Genomic DNA, 15589 nt, shown 5'->3' on the forward strand with positions numbered 1-15589 from the left:
AATCATCTCCCCAGCACCTACCTCATAATATTTTTAAAAGGCATTGTAATATCTCTTGTTATCTTATTTTACCCATCCATTTTCTTTGACAGTTATTTTGCCCTTATGCTGTTTTTCTATATAAATATATTCATAGTCATGATTTTATTGCTTAGGGGAAATTCTTGGAAATGGATTTCTAGGTTAAAGGATGTCCATATTTTATAATTAGATACAGAGCCTGCCTCTTGAATTTTAGCATTGTCTGCCCTCCAGGAGCACACATATTGATCACATCTATGGTCATTTCAAGGCATCCCACTGACAGTGGTGGCTTCCTTCAGTGCTCCCAGCAGCCTTGTCTGTGTCCCTATAAGCTAGCATAGGACATGGGCTATGCAAATTTGCAGAGTTGGACTTATGACTTTATCTAGAATGGCACTGAGTTTGAGGATCGAGTCTCAACTGAAATAATTCATTAAATATAAAGCCACAGGCCCTGCTTTTCTTTTGCATGTCTTTTATTTTGGAGGGGATGGAGAAGGATTGAATTGTTTGAGATTACTAACAGTTTAAGTGTTACCTCTCTTGGTAATTACACAATTAAGGGCAAAAGTTAAGGTAGAATTGAGGAAATGCTATCTCTACCTTAGAAGACATACCACCTTCTTAGTATTTGTGTTCAGGGCCGAATCTGTAAGATTCCCTTTAAAAAGAACAGAGAAGAACACTAATCACACTATTCTTTTTTGATGCCTTATTGTTAGGCTCCGGGTGGCATGAATTTTTAATTAACATAAGATTTTGTCATTGGTCAGATCAAAACTGTAACTGATTATAAAGCAATCCTGAGGCTGCATGATAAAGGCTTACTGCCTACTGCAGCCTTACACATTGTACCAGGACACACACACACACACACACACACACACACACACACACAGAGGGGGGGGAAGAGAGAGAGAGAGAGAGAGAGAGAGAGAGAGAGAGAGAGAGAGAGAAAGAGAGAGATACACAAAGATACATACACAGGAATGCACATATCTATACGCACACACATGCACACACATGGTTGTATGCTCACCTGTACACATACTTATTGCATATTTGGAAGGCATAACATGCTCATAAAAGGACAAAATATAGCAAATATAGCATCCTTCAGGGTTATTTTATTCATTTTTATAATGTAAATGTTGCTCTTATTATAATGTATACAATATAAATATGTTTCTAAAAGCTTGATTATGAATCCAGAGGTGGGATTCTGGGAATGGCTGAGAGGGACAAGGTAGACTGCCTCAGGTTTTATTAATTGAAACAGAAAAGCCCTTCTTTGGGCCAGGCAAGGAGGTTGCCTGTTTTTGAAATGAAATATGTACAGAAATTTTCTGACCAGTAATTTCCCACCAACTCCACCTAGGAGGCACAAAGGAGTTTCTTCACTGGTTTCTTCACGGTCCTCCATGCCTAAGAGGCAAGGACACCTGGCAATTTTAAGCATCAATCAAATAAGTAACCAAAATCCCTGGGGACTGCTCTGCTGCTGCCCATAACCATGAAAAATAAGTAAGAACCTGGGTCCAGCCTGGAGCCTAACATCCTGTCAGCTCCCCCTCACTCACCCAAGAAGCAGAAGCAAAGGTCATAGACTGAGTCCTGCAGGAGTGACTTTTACCACCAGGTTCCAGAACTGCAAAGAGCCTCTTTCATGACCTCAGATGCAGGCTCCATAGTAGTACTGGGCCCTAGAAGAGAAGCCACAGCTCAGAGAGGCTGGTCACCATGCTGTGTCACATAAAGGGAACTGAAATTTTAATTAGACTCTCACAGAGGAACCCATTTTCTGCGTGTGTTGATCTCTCATTCCACCAGCCATTATTTTGAGATCAGTTTACTAAAATGGCTGGTTAGCCTCTCCAGCCATTGCCCTACCAAGTCCAACCCACTTTTTTTTCAAATTCTGGTTCTATGCAAGGACTGACCTTTCTGGGATTCCCAGTCCATATAGGGAAATGTATTGTTATGAACACATTTCTGGATAGAACTACAGGAGAGGTAGGATCCATGAATTATTTTATTCTTATACAAATGAACATACCACACACACACACACACACACACACACACACATACACGCACACATATACATGTGTTATATGTGTGCATATTATTCTATACATGTTGTTCCTTTAAATGACTATATACTATATATTTAATAATTCTAACTGTTCAAGAATATACCTTATAGTAAATGCTTTTGTTGTAGTGCAAAGTAGATCTCTTTGTCATACATGCTGTATCCAAATATCCCTGTATCCTGTCGACAGGTAGCTTCAACCAGTGGCTTCTTCCCCCCACCACATTACATAGGCTTTGTGTGCATTCTTGCTATGACTTGGAGGGTTCTTGCATTGATAGTTCTGTTGCCTGAAATTCTTGCCTCCCAGTTATCTGCATAAGTCATCCTCCATGCCAGTAAGGTCTTACCTCAATTTCAAACCCATCCCAAGTACTCTCTGCTATCATGTGAGCTACATTGCTCTCGGATTCTTAAGACTACCCAGCATCATTTAAATTCTTTTTCCTATCTTCCTTTATCAACCTTCTTCATTTACCTTTTGTTTCACCTCCCCACTTCCCTTGCTTTTTTCCTTCTCACAAAAAGTACTGAGTATATTTCATTATCTTGGGGAAGTATTAGATACTCAGCCTTGCACATTATGGGTGATAAATGAATTCAAAGAATTCATACAAATGAGCATATTACAAATTAACATGGGAAGAGGCAATGTTTGATAAACAAAATTTATAGATGGAGAATGACTGTCTTAAAATATTCAGATCCAGCAAGTATGCCAGTTCTTAGCACGCCAGCCTTCCCCTCGTTTCCCTACTTACTGAAATGTAACTTCTAGTGGTCTGATGCAAAATGAGAATGAGGGGAGTAACCTGCTTCTTGTGGATCATAAATAGCAGGGAATAAAGACATAAATTTATAAGCAGCAATTAAGTAAAATATCTCCATCGCCTGGTAGTCAATGGTTCTGCTGCTATCACTTTTGATTCCTGCTGTTTCTTAGACCCCTACTTGGGATGCATATGAAAGACGATTCACTTTGCCTGCTATTTGTGGAATTGCAAGAAGACAATTAGGTGATGTGGATATAGCTTCCAATTTCTTGCAATTGTCTGATTAACTGTGACAGCCTCAGATGAGAGGCACAGAGAGAGAGCCCATATATTCCTAGACACTTATTATCTCAGGTACATAAAATGGATTTTGTTCTTGTCAGAGCAGGTCTGTTCTGCACGTGAGGCCCATTTGCACTGGAATGCGGATATTAGGTGGGGCCACTTCTGTTCTGCAGGTGAAGGGCAAGTCAACATAGGCTGTGGCTTACTCCTCTGATAAAATACAACTGGGCTTAAACTGCATAATTAAAGAAATTTTCTGTCATCACAATGAAGCACAACAGTATGTCACCAGTATTTATTCTTTAGCTTTATTACGGACAACAATAACTAGCTAAAAATAAAGTCCCTAATGGCCTGTGGTTAAATTACTTTCCTAATCTGCCAATTGACATTAATCGTACTCTTCTGTTACTAAACATGAAATCTTCTCAGCTGCATTGTTAGTCGAATGCGCCAATGTTGCCCTAAAAGAGCAGATTTGAATTAAAGCAGTTGTGTGTTTGTGACATGGTTGGTTTCAACGCACTGCTTTCTTGCTGACAGCAGCAGAAGGCAGATCGCCACATAATGGAGTTAGGCTGACCCTCTGCTGTTGTCTCACTTGGTTCGGATTTCATGCAGCATTGCTGAAGGAGCAGAGAAAGGCGATGAAATCTGATGAGTAGTGTGACTAGTGTGCCTGATGACTAGTGTGCCTGAGCTCAAGCAGGGGGATGGGGAGGGAGGTTCAAAGCAGCGAGAGATGAACAGTACTGATGCCAGAACAAATGTCCACATAGGTGAAAGGGTAGCGGGGCTAATCTTTTGGCATGGATTTTAAAACTGAACTTTCATGTGTGTATCTGTTGGGGAATATTCACCTTTCAGTACCGAACAGCATAGCATGTAATAGCTACTTAAAATCCTATGTTCCTTCACAAGCATTAGCCTTTTTTAAAAAGGTCACCATCATACGTTTTCCTCCTGTTTAGAAAAAGCTGCATTTCTTTATGGAGTATAGAATCTAAACTCCTTAGATTTACATAACACTGTCTTCTGTACATCGTGTGGTGATTTTATGAAGTAATTTAAAACAGATGTGTTTACCTGTCAAAAACCTGGGTAAGACTTGACCTCTCAATAATCCATCATGGTTGTAAAAGAAGCTCCTGAAGCCCCATCCTAGTTGTGGAGATTTCGTTAAAAGTTGCTGATGGAGAGTGAGTCACACTCTTCAGGGCTGTGGGGACTGGAAAGTTGCCATCATTGCTCAATTAAATAACCTCCCTTGCTTATACAGGTAACTCTAAATATAGTACATGTCACACAGAGACATGTGTGCATGTCTCTCTCTCTCTCTCTCTCTCTCTCTCTCTCTCTCTCTTTCTCTCTCTGTGTGTCACACACACAAGAGATGCGCAAGACATGATGGGATGAAGACTTGCTTGAAGAAGGAGTTCATTAGGAGTAGAAAGGGGCTAAGAGATGTAACACAGAAAGAGGGTGAATAAGATCAAAGCATTTCATATATGTATAAAATGACAAAAGAATAAAACAACTAATAATTATGCAAGGTAATAATAGCCATGACATAATTTGAAATTTCAGTGTACATTGAAATCTAGTTTCTAAAATTATAATCATCCTCACTCATTGTGGTAGCAGAAAGTTATATATTGGGGTTGGGGGATTTAGCTCAGTGGTAGAGCGCTTGCCTAGGAAGCGCAAGGCCCTGGGTTCGGTCCCCAGCTCCAAAAAAAGAACCAAAAAAAAAAAAAAAAAAAAAAAAAAAAAGAAAGAAAGTTATATATTACTTTTCTTAAATTCATTTGAATATGAAGGAGAATTAGTCACATAACAGGCCAAACAAATACAGCTTAAAAGAGTAACATGGCTAACTTTTATAGCCTCTTTGAAGCAAAACCATATGTTAGAGTTATAAATCAGCAACTATTAGCTTCTTTAAGTCTTTTAACAATGTTTGGCATAGCTGTTTTAATTATCTCTGCATCACAGATGGGTAAAGTGAGCCTACACAGGTTAATTAATACGCCTGAACTCCATGCCCACCTTCTGACAATTAACTGGGGAAACAGTCAAACTTGAGCATTTGCTGGAGAATCTGGGTCATTATACAACAAAATCAAGTGGAAATAGTCGTGTACTCGGGATGATGAAGTATTGACACATTATGTCAAAAATACAAGTCATTCAGCTTTGAAGTTTCATCTTACTTTAATAATAATGTTTTTATGTCATTTAAAGAATCATTTAATCAGAATTATAATTTCAGAGGACAAGGCTTAAAAGCATGGTGATCCAAACTCTTTTTCTGGTTCTTCTGAGATAACTTTACCAATGTCTTGTCACTTCTTTCAAAGTCCCCTTTCTTTTCTACCTTGGGAATGACGTGATTAGCCAAGAAACTCTTTTTTTTTTTTTTTGAGTTAATTTTTGTTTAATGCACAATCATAAACCCTTCACTGTTGCCACATTTTCCATAACCCTCACATTGGTCATGGGGCACAGCACATTGATAAACTGTTTGTCTTGTCACTGAGGGTGTGTCCTCTGAGTGGCTCTCACTTTTTTTGCGCCTAGTCAATTAGCTGGGAAAGCCTCTTGAGGAGGCACTGCCGGGTTATTTGGGAACAGTTCTTCTTATTCTTTTTTTAATGTTATAATGGCACTTTTAATATTTTTCCATTTTTATTAAATTGGTACATTTACATTTACACTTCAAATGTTAATCCCTTTCCCAGTTTCCTGTCCATCAGCCCACTAACCCCTCCCCCTCCCCTTCTATAGGATGTTTCCCTCCCCAACCACCCCCCCCCTTAACCCCCAGTAATCCCCTACACTGGGGGTACAATCTAGGGCAGGACCAAGGGTTTCTCCTTCCACTGGTGCCCAACAAGAGGCAAGACACTCTTACATGGATGAGTAATAATAAGCTCTGCATGGTCGTCTTGCAGCCCTGCTTTGTTCTCTTTCTTCTGTTAGAGGTACCTTTAAAACAAAAGCCTTTGTAACAGTTTTTTTCTTTTTAAATATTAATGACTTTCCTCTCATTTTTTAATTCATGAATTTTTGACAATTGAATATATGTATGTAATTAATATACTCTGACTACTCTTAGCCCCACCCACTTTAGTCTGTATTATCCTCCTGGCATACTCTCTTCTGCCTGTATGTTACATGTGTCACATCTATTTGTTTTGTGACTCTTATTTTAACAAGAATTGTCTGTGTTATAGCAAGTTTGGAATTTTCCACTGGATCACACAGTTGGATACAAAACTTAATGCCAAAGTTTGTTAGGGAAAGGTTGGGCCTTCTGTAAACCCTTCCTCAATTCATAATTGACTATTGATAGAACCAGTCTTATGAATATCCTATCCAAACAATCACAGCTGCTGTTAAATCATGTTTTCAATGACTATGTTCTAGCTAATATCAACTCAACACAAACTAGAATCACGTGAGATGAGGGAACATAAATTGAAAAAAAAGTCTCCATAAGGCCAGACTATAGGCAAGCTTGTAGGTTATTTTATTAATTAATGATTGATATGTGAGGTTGTGGCAGTTTGAATGAGAATGGCCTCCATAGGCTCATGTGTTTGAATGCTCAGTCTCCAGTAGTGGAACTATTTAGGAATGATTAGGAAATATGGCCTTGTTGGAGGTGGTGTGTCACTGGGAGAGGGTGGAGTAGATTTTGAAGGTAAAGAAGCCCAGAAGCCCATGGTCCAGAGTGTCTCAAGTGTCTGTCTCTGTCTGTCTGTCTCTGTCTGTCTCTGTCTGTCTGTCTGTCTGTCTGTCTGTCTGTCTCTCTCTCTGCTGCTGCTGCTGCTGCTGCTGCTGCTGCTGCTATTCAGGATGTAAAGCTCTGAGTTACTGCTTTATCACCATGCTTGTCTGCTCCATGTCATGATCATTCACTAACCCCCTAAAACTATATAGAAGCCCGTATTTTTTTATGAGGTGCTTTGGTCATGGTAGTAATTATAGCACGGAACAGTAACTAAGACAAGGGCCATCCACTGTAGACACTGTTACTCCTAGGCTGATGGTTCTGAGGGTTATAAGAAATGAGGCTGAGAAAACCATGAAGAACAAGTAAACAGCAATCTAGCCTCAGTCCTCTGGATTCCTGCCTTCAACTCCTGCCCTGGCATCTCACTGTGACATACTTATAAGCTGTAAGGCAAAATGAACCCTTTCCTCCCCACACTACTTTTGGTCATAGTGCTTTACCATAACAATAGAAACCCTAAGACATCTACCCTTTTTTGTTCCTTCACATACTGTAAAATTGGTCTTCATTGAATTCCTTATTGCTTCTCAATAAGAAGTCCTCTTCTCTTCTAAGCAATATTTTAAATTTCATGGAGTTCTATAATGGAGTAAAAGTAGACCGCACTATGCCAGTGTCTTCATGAGTGGTAAAACTAATTATTAAATCTGGAAAACAAGAACTAACAAAAATTATTAGTAAAATTGTGGTCCAAAAGTGCTTTATAAGATTAGAAATAATCAGTAGGATAATTGGTGCAATGTGCTGCCGTGTCCATGTCTTTTATTAATGAGTGCTGAGACTAGAACTAAGGTCTTTGTGCTACTGTGGCAAGTTCTTTGTAGACTGAGTCATCTCTGTAGACCTTCCTTGCAGTGCTAAATACATAGATTTAGAGTCCTTGATAGCAGAAATCAGTCACTAACATCCTCCTACCACAGTCTAGTGGCTCAGCAAGTATCTGTACAATGCATGGATGTGTTTATGATCGTCACCAATTCCATCTTTTCTAATGTACATTAGATTCCCCCAACACATGTGATTATAACAATATAAACTGTTCTCAGTAAGTTTACATTTGAAGGATGAAGCTTACCCCATAACCAAAAGAGGAAATACTCGTTTTCTCAAAATCTATTTATTACCATAGATAAATTACTGTCTATGTTTTATGTGCTTACCAATTTTCTTTCATTAATTGGACCTTTACAGGCTCACTGGAGAGTGGTTTTAACAAAAAGGTGCCTCACGGGGTGTGCTCTTTGTTAGAGAGGACAGAAGCTGTTGGCTTGCTTCTATCAAACCCTCATATTATCATTTTTATCATATTTAGTCTTGTACCTCCTAGCATTTGGTTTATTGCTTTCCTCTTGAAGTGTATATGTGCATTTTTATTCAACCTGTGCTCTTTGTTTTTAGTGGCACACAAATAATTGTAACACCCACAGAAACACACACACAAATCTGAACAAAGAAAAAGAGAAGTTGTAATGGCATAAAACCACAACAGTTCCAGTAACTTGTTGAAATTAACTATTTCGATAATGACTAGAAAAATGCTTCTCTCTTTAATGCTATATGGAAGTAGATCGCAAATAAAAAGTTTCATTTTGTTTAGTAAATAATGCCACAGTACAATAACCATGAGGCTTGTCTTTCTAAACTAAGTGAGAATGATTTATATGTTTATGCAATGAGGTATTAAGCCAAGATGGCCTTTAGACATTTAGCTGAATGGTGGGTAAAGGAAACAGATGCCAACCTTCTCTGATAAAGAAGATCACGACTTCATTACTTCAGCTCAGCCCTAGAAATTGAAATGTTATCAGCTTAACAAACAGAAGGAAAATACCTTACCAAAATGGCCTTAACTGCTGGGGAATATCAGCAGTGAAAATGCCCAGTGTAGGTGTTTTTATTGAAATGAAAGTCATAGATCCTGAAACTATATTTAATTTCTCCACTATGTTATTTTCTCCCAGGTAATCAGCTCTGATGTAGGGTCTACTGTGTCCTTTTGGATGATAGAAACTGGGCAGAAAATCAAACAGTTTGCTGGTTGTCATGGCAATGCAGAGATCAGCACCATGGCCCTGGATGCAAATAAGACACGGCTTTTGACTGGCAGCACCGATGGGACTGTAAAGGTATGTCCATAGTGAAGCTTTTTCTACCCAGATATAAGGAGGCTACAACTGTGTGGGGAGACATAGCTAAAACTTGACTTGCTTTTGCCTTTTTGGCCTTGCAAGAAGAAAGACAAGACCAGGTGAGAGCTAAATAAACCAGACAATAAAGAAACTGTTAGATTGATGAATAAATGAAATGTTTCAGAATAAAATATTTGTAAAAAGACACAGCTAGGCATACTTATTCAGAAAAGGCTTTTCCAGTGCATGGCCACTTTGGAGAATAAGAGGCCAGAATAATTTTCACATGCTTCAGCCAATATTTCTCGTTTTCCATTTTTCCCTCTAAATTTATGAAACGAGGAATGGGACAATATAATAAAGGCTTGTAAACAGCAGTAATATACATTTTTTAAAAAATGAATACTTAAAAGTAAACACATTTAATAACCTGCATTTTTATTATAAGAAAGCAGTGAGGTAGTAAGATGGGATACTAAAACCGTAATCACATTTTTCCATCCTCAGCTAACAGTGTCTTTGTTTTTAGTTTTCTTATGTATAACTACCATTTATTTCTTCTGTGAGGAAGAATCTATTTTTCTCAGCATCATAATCCCACGTTCATGTAAAGCCAGATCTACACACCAGAAAGTATTCCTATCAGTGACACTTCTCAGTGCTGTGCCAGGAAGAGAACTGTGGTTGGAGATGGCTCGTGATACTGTGAAACAACATACAGTAGTTTCTTGAATAAACTTCCCAGAAAGCTTTGTGAATATGTACAGACTCTATCCAAAGTTAGCTGCAAAAGTTCAGGGAAAGACCTGGCTGATTATCATCAGCATGAACGGAGCTGAGGTAGCTTCCTCATGGACATCAATTAATAGAAAATGTCTGTGCAAGGCTACACCAATGATGTATATACTAGAGATTGTGGTATAGGGAAGCCAACTGTACCCAAGATATCAGGTACAATGTGAAAGTCTCTAATCCCCCTGGTCCTAAAAGATGAGATGAAATAAAATAATGCAAGCTGAAACTGGATTGTTAGACAGGCAAAAGGAATCAGCCAGTGACTCATTATCTAGTCCTGTAGTATGAAACCAAGGCAGATATAAAGCTTATGTAGAAATAAATCCCTTATGTAGAAGGAATTCATTACAGAGTCTAGGGTAAGGCAAACCTTGTAGATATCACAAAATAATCCTTGAAAAATAATTCATAGAACAAAGAATGGACGGATCTTTTCAGTATTTCCTTTCGGGAATTTTTTTAGTTGATCAGACAGAGTGAGAATCATGTACAGAGGAAAGCATGTGGCATGGATCTAGAGATTAGTCAACCTGGATTCTCTGTAGAAGCCTGCACATTGTAGAGATTATGTAGTGGCTTCAGAGATGGCTCAGCAGTAAGAATTGTTTCTGCTTTCAGAAAACCTGATTTCAATTCCCAGTACCCGCATTGTACAGTTTACAATGACCTGGGACTCTCTCCAGGGAATCTTCCTCTGGCCTCCAAGGGTATATGCACACATATGAACATATATAGAAAATGATACACATTTATATAAACTCATACTAAAATAAACCTTAAAATGTAGTTAGTAGCATAATTCCTGAATTTTAATGTATATTTTAAAATACTGTGTATTTTTATAACAATCACACAATACAATCTGAATTCTGGCAGCCTCTCTACTAGACACATTAATAAACGTTGAACATCTTTGAGCAATTTTTTGTGAAGAAATAAAAATGAATGACAGTTTGCAACCACATTTATAATTTACAATCTCAAATGAGAAGCTATGTGATCAAAGAATTAACATGATGTTCCATTTATAATGGTTTTCAAGGATCTGAAAGCAAATTAATCTTTGAAGTAGTGTCTACACAGAGTCTCTGTATGCAGCTCTTCCCCTGAGGATAAGAGTGTTGTTGGTTTCACATCCATTTTTCTGCCTAGAAGAGCTATTTTTGCTATACAACAGATTCCTGTACATGCTGGTCTGCAGTGTCTTGCTCGGTCCTGGACATTAGTTTATATAAATAATCAACATAAATACATAATGATGTTTATCTAGTTCTACAAAATTGTTAATTTGAACCAGACACTTTTAAAAGTCTCTCTCTCTCTCTCTCTCTCTCTGTCTGTCTCTCTCTCTCTCTCTGTCTCTCTCTCTCTCTCTCTCTCTCTGTCTCTCTCTCTCTCTCTCTCTCTCTCTCTCTCTGTCTCTCTCTCTCTCTCTCTCTCTGTCTCTCTCTGTCTCTCTCTCTCTCTCTCTCTCAAGATCAAGTTCATATATTACAATTGAGGGCACTGCAATTCAAAGAGTTAAAGCACCTTCATCAAAGAGAGGTTCTATAGCTGTGAGAGTTTTAGGCAAATGTAGAAATATGCAGACAAGTCATCTCTTTTGTATCCATAGAAGGTGTTGCTGAAGATGGAACAAGGACCTTCCACATTATAAGCATGTTCTTTAACTACTGAACAGTGTTTTCAGCATGATTTATTTCCTGGTGGTTAAATCAGATGATACAACTTAAGTTTGATTCAAAACTTTAGGGTTTATAAACAATGCTACAGGGTATGGCTGAAAGGTGCTGTTTTACAAGAAAGAGTGTATGTGTGACATAAGTTTTCAGATGTTGAACTTTGAAGTCAAAGAGTGTATTAATTTTAATTTTGATACATAGTGCCAATTTGACCTCTGCATGGTATTTGTCAAAATTGTTTCATTTTAGGGCTTTGTTCTAATTGCCAGTGACCTAGTAATTGACTCTATAAAAGTATATCTGTTGACCCCGCCAACACCCCACAGCTAGAGTACAGAGAGTAGAACCACTCCATTTTTACTCTTTAAGAACAGACATGTCAACTATGTCCCCATGAAGTTCAGTCAGCAAAACACGGTGTACCCAGCACATAGTGATTGTGCTTCAGGACCTGAATCTGATGTTTATTCCCTCAGCCATCCTGTTTCTCTGGTTTTATTATCAATTCTTCATTGCTTCATTAGATCACTAATTGCATCTCTAGTCCTAGTTGAGCAAGTTCAGCACATAGTGATTGTGCTTCAGGACCTGAATCTGATGTTTATTCCCTCAGCCATCTTTAGGAAGTAAGGCTTCTATATTGTAAAGGAAGACAAACAAATAGCCAGGATTTCAACGGGTTCTAAAATATTCAATACAACAGATACTGGAGGTCACTAAAAATAATATGGATGTATGGTCATATAGACATTTCCCCTCCCAGAAACAATCATGGTAGATTTTCCAGCAAGTACCAATTGGCTGTCCTTAATACACACAGTTCCTAAACTATTTACATAGCAAATAACTTAGAGTTTCTGGACTGAGAGCTCAGTCACAGTTGAGTGCTTTATAGTTGGGATGACAGTTGTAGGACAGATTGTGACCTGAGTCCCCTAATCCATCATGTGTTTTTAATAAATGTTCTTATGATCTCCCCTCATTGTGTTACACCAGTTTTCAAGAGTGACTCATAGAATGCAAAACATTTCACTATATTTACCCATTTATTTAAAAATATAGCAGATGATACAGATAAATTGTAGATTTGTCTAATTATAACATAACCAACTAGAATTATTTTTAATGCAGATTATGTTTCCCTTATAGCTTAGAGTTTAGTTCACGGGTTCTTTTTTTTTTTTTTTATTAACTTGAGTATTTCTTATTTACATTTCAAGTGTTATTCTCTTTCCCGGTTTCCGGGCAAACATCCCCCTAATCCCTCCCCCTCCCCTTCTTTATGGGTGTTCCCCTCCCCATCCTCCCCCCATTGCCGCCCTCCCCCCAACAATCACGTTCACTGGGGGTTCAGTCTTAACAGGACCCAGGGCTTCCCCTTCCACTGGTGCTCTTACTAGGATATTCATTGCTACCTATGAGGTCAGAGTCCAGGGTCAGTCCATGTATAGTCTTTAGGTAGTGGCTTAGTCCCTGGAAGCTCTGGTTGCTTGGCATTGTTGTTCATAAGGGGACTCGAGCTCTTTCAAGCTCTTCGAGCTCTTTCTCTGATTCCTTCAACGGGGGTCCCGTTCTCAGTTCAGTGGTTTGCTGCTGGCATTCGCCTATGTATTTGCTGTATTCTGGCTGTAGTTCACAGGTTCTTATCCTGGGGGTTATGACCCCTTTAAAGTGGTCAAATGACCCTTTCATGGGTTTGCCTGAGACCATCAGAAAGCACAGGTATTTACATTATGATTCATGATAGTAGCAAAATTACAATTATGTAGTACCAACAAAAATAATTTTACGTGGGCCATCACCACATGAGGAAATACATCCTTCTCCACAAGCATGTCCCCACCTCACCCACCACACCAGACCTCTAAACTTCCTGGGGTCTCCAGTCTCTTGAGGATTAGGTGCATCTTCTCTGGGTGAACCCAGACCTGAGAGTCCTCTATGTGTTGGAGGTCTCATCTCAGCTGGTGTATGCTGCCTGATTGGTGATCTAGTGTCTGAGAGATCCAGATTAATTGACACTGCTGGTCCTCCTACAGGGTTGCCCTCCTCCTTAGCTTCCTTCAGCTTTTCCCTAACTCTATGAGAGGGGTCAGCAGCTTCTGTTCATTTGTTGGGTGCACAGATCTGCATCTGACTCAGCTGCTTGTTGGGTCTTTTGGAGGGCAGTCATGGTAGGTCCCTTTATGTGAATTCCCCATAGCTTCAGTAATGGTGTCAGGTCTTGGGGCCTCCCCTTGAGCTGGAACCCACTTTTGGCCTGTTGTTGGACCTTCTTTTCCTCAGGTTCTTCCTCATTTCCATCCCTGCATTTCTTTCAGACAGGAAGAATTATGGTTCAGAGCTTTGGCCACGGAATAGCAACCCCATCCCTCATTGATGCTCTGTCTTTCTGCTGGAGGTAGATTCAATAAGTATCAACCAGAAATTTATTTTTTAGGTGACTTTAAATTGTATCAGCTTAATAAGATTAATTATCACAGGCCAATCCTTCAACTTAATACCCATTGTGTGTGTGTGTGTGTGTGTGTGTGTGTGCACATGTGTATGTGCACGCATGTGTGTGCGTAGTGCTAGTGATCAAACGTAAGATGCTCTACATGCTAAATGAGCACTATACCTAGCTTCCTCCCAGCACCAAAAATTATTCCACTATTGTCTTCTGTCTTAGTTTGGGTTATTGCTGTAACAACACACCATGAACAAGGCAAGTCTTATAAAGGACAACATTTAAATTGGTCTGGCTTATAGGTTTAGAGGGTCAGTCCATTATCATCAAGGAAGGAAGCATCACAGTGTGTAGGTAGGTAAGGTGTTGGAGAAGAAGCTGAGCGAGTTCTACATCTTGATCCATCCGCATCCAGCTGAAGACTAGCTTCCAGGAGGAAGGTCTCAAAGCTCACCCGGACAATGACATACTTCCTTCAACAAGGCCACACCTACTCCAACTAGGCAACTCCTAATAATGCCACTCCCTGGGCCAAATATATTCAAACCACCATCTCCTCAATGGTTCATGAACAATTCATAATTAAAAAATGCATTCAATTTACCTGTAAGCATTTCCAAAATCTTAGAAGTTCTGGTATTATTCAAAAGCCCAATTTCCAGTCTCTTATGAAGTTAGTCAGCAACTCAACTTTGAGCTGTGACTTAAGACAATCTATTAATTGTGAGCCCTGTACACACACACACACACACACACACACACACACACACACACACACACATACACACACAGCACTTCCAGTATATAATGACAAAATAAATCCCCATCCTAAAAGGAAAGAATGAAAATAAGACAAACAATGTAACAATGTTTGGGCCAAAGCAAGAATGAAATTCCCCCAACATGTCAAACACAAAATTCAGCAAGTCTATCGGGTGTTCATATGGACTCATCAGAGTCCCAACAACCATGGATAAACTCTGTCCCTCTCGTTTTGCAGCATTCATTGCAAATCACTCTCTTTTGGTAAGTTACACTCTGTGCATACAATTGTCTTCAGCAAATATTAGCTGGCTCTAGTAACTTTAAAACTCCTTTGTATCTGCTCTCTGCCTTTGATACCTCCCTGGCAAAAGAAAACAAAAACAAAAATAGAAAAAAGAAAACCAAAATCAAAAAATTATTGTGTTGGAAACTGTAGTGTTTCAGTGTGTCCTACAGTATACATTTTTGTTCACACATTTTACTTGCAAATATTCATTACAATGAGCCATTGGTTGGCTTCAAAGCCTCTGGCCTGGGCCACACTATTAATGCTGGATCCTCACTGGGACTTCTCTCAGACATACATTTGTTACCCTGTGTCATGGGGATCCCACAACTTTGGATCTGCAGGACAAACTCTTTAACACCAGCAGTTAACATATAGGGTAAGCTCTTGGAGTCGTATCAAAACCCTGTACCCGGATCTGGGTGATAGCTGACTAGGTAAGACCACTGGCTCTCCTGCACTCACTCACACCACCAGGTCAAGTTTTCTATCACTGTTCCAGCTATC

The 15589-nt window shown here is 39.2% G+C and overlaps 1 protein-coding gene across 1 annotated transcript in view; it reads left to right on the forward strand.

The window, feature by feature from the left end:
* Wdr49 (WD repeat domain 49) overlaps positions 1 to 15589 on the forward strand; it is a 182175-nt gene that overhangs the window by 88064 nt on the left and 78522 nt on the right. Inside the window, exon 8 of the mRNA XM_032896953.1 lies at positions 8938 to 9102. Within this exon, the coding sequence (XP_032752844.1) occupies positions 8938 to 9102 (165 nt within the window). The remainder of the gene's footprint in view (positions 1 to 8937; positions 9103 to 15589) is intronic.

Source organism: Rattus rattus, chromosome 3 (genome assembly GCF_011064425.1).
Source record: "Rattus rattus isolate New Zealand chromosome 3, Rrattus_CSIRO_v1, whole genome shotgun sequence".
NCBI lineage: Eukaryota > Metazoa > Chordata > Mammalia > Rodentia > Muridae > Rattus > Rattus rattus.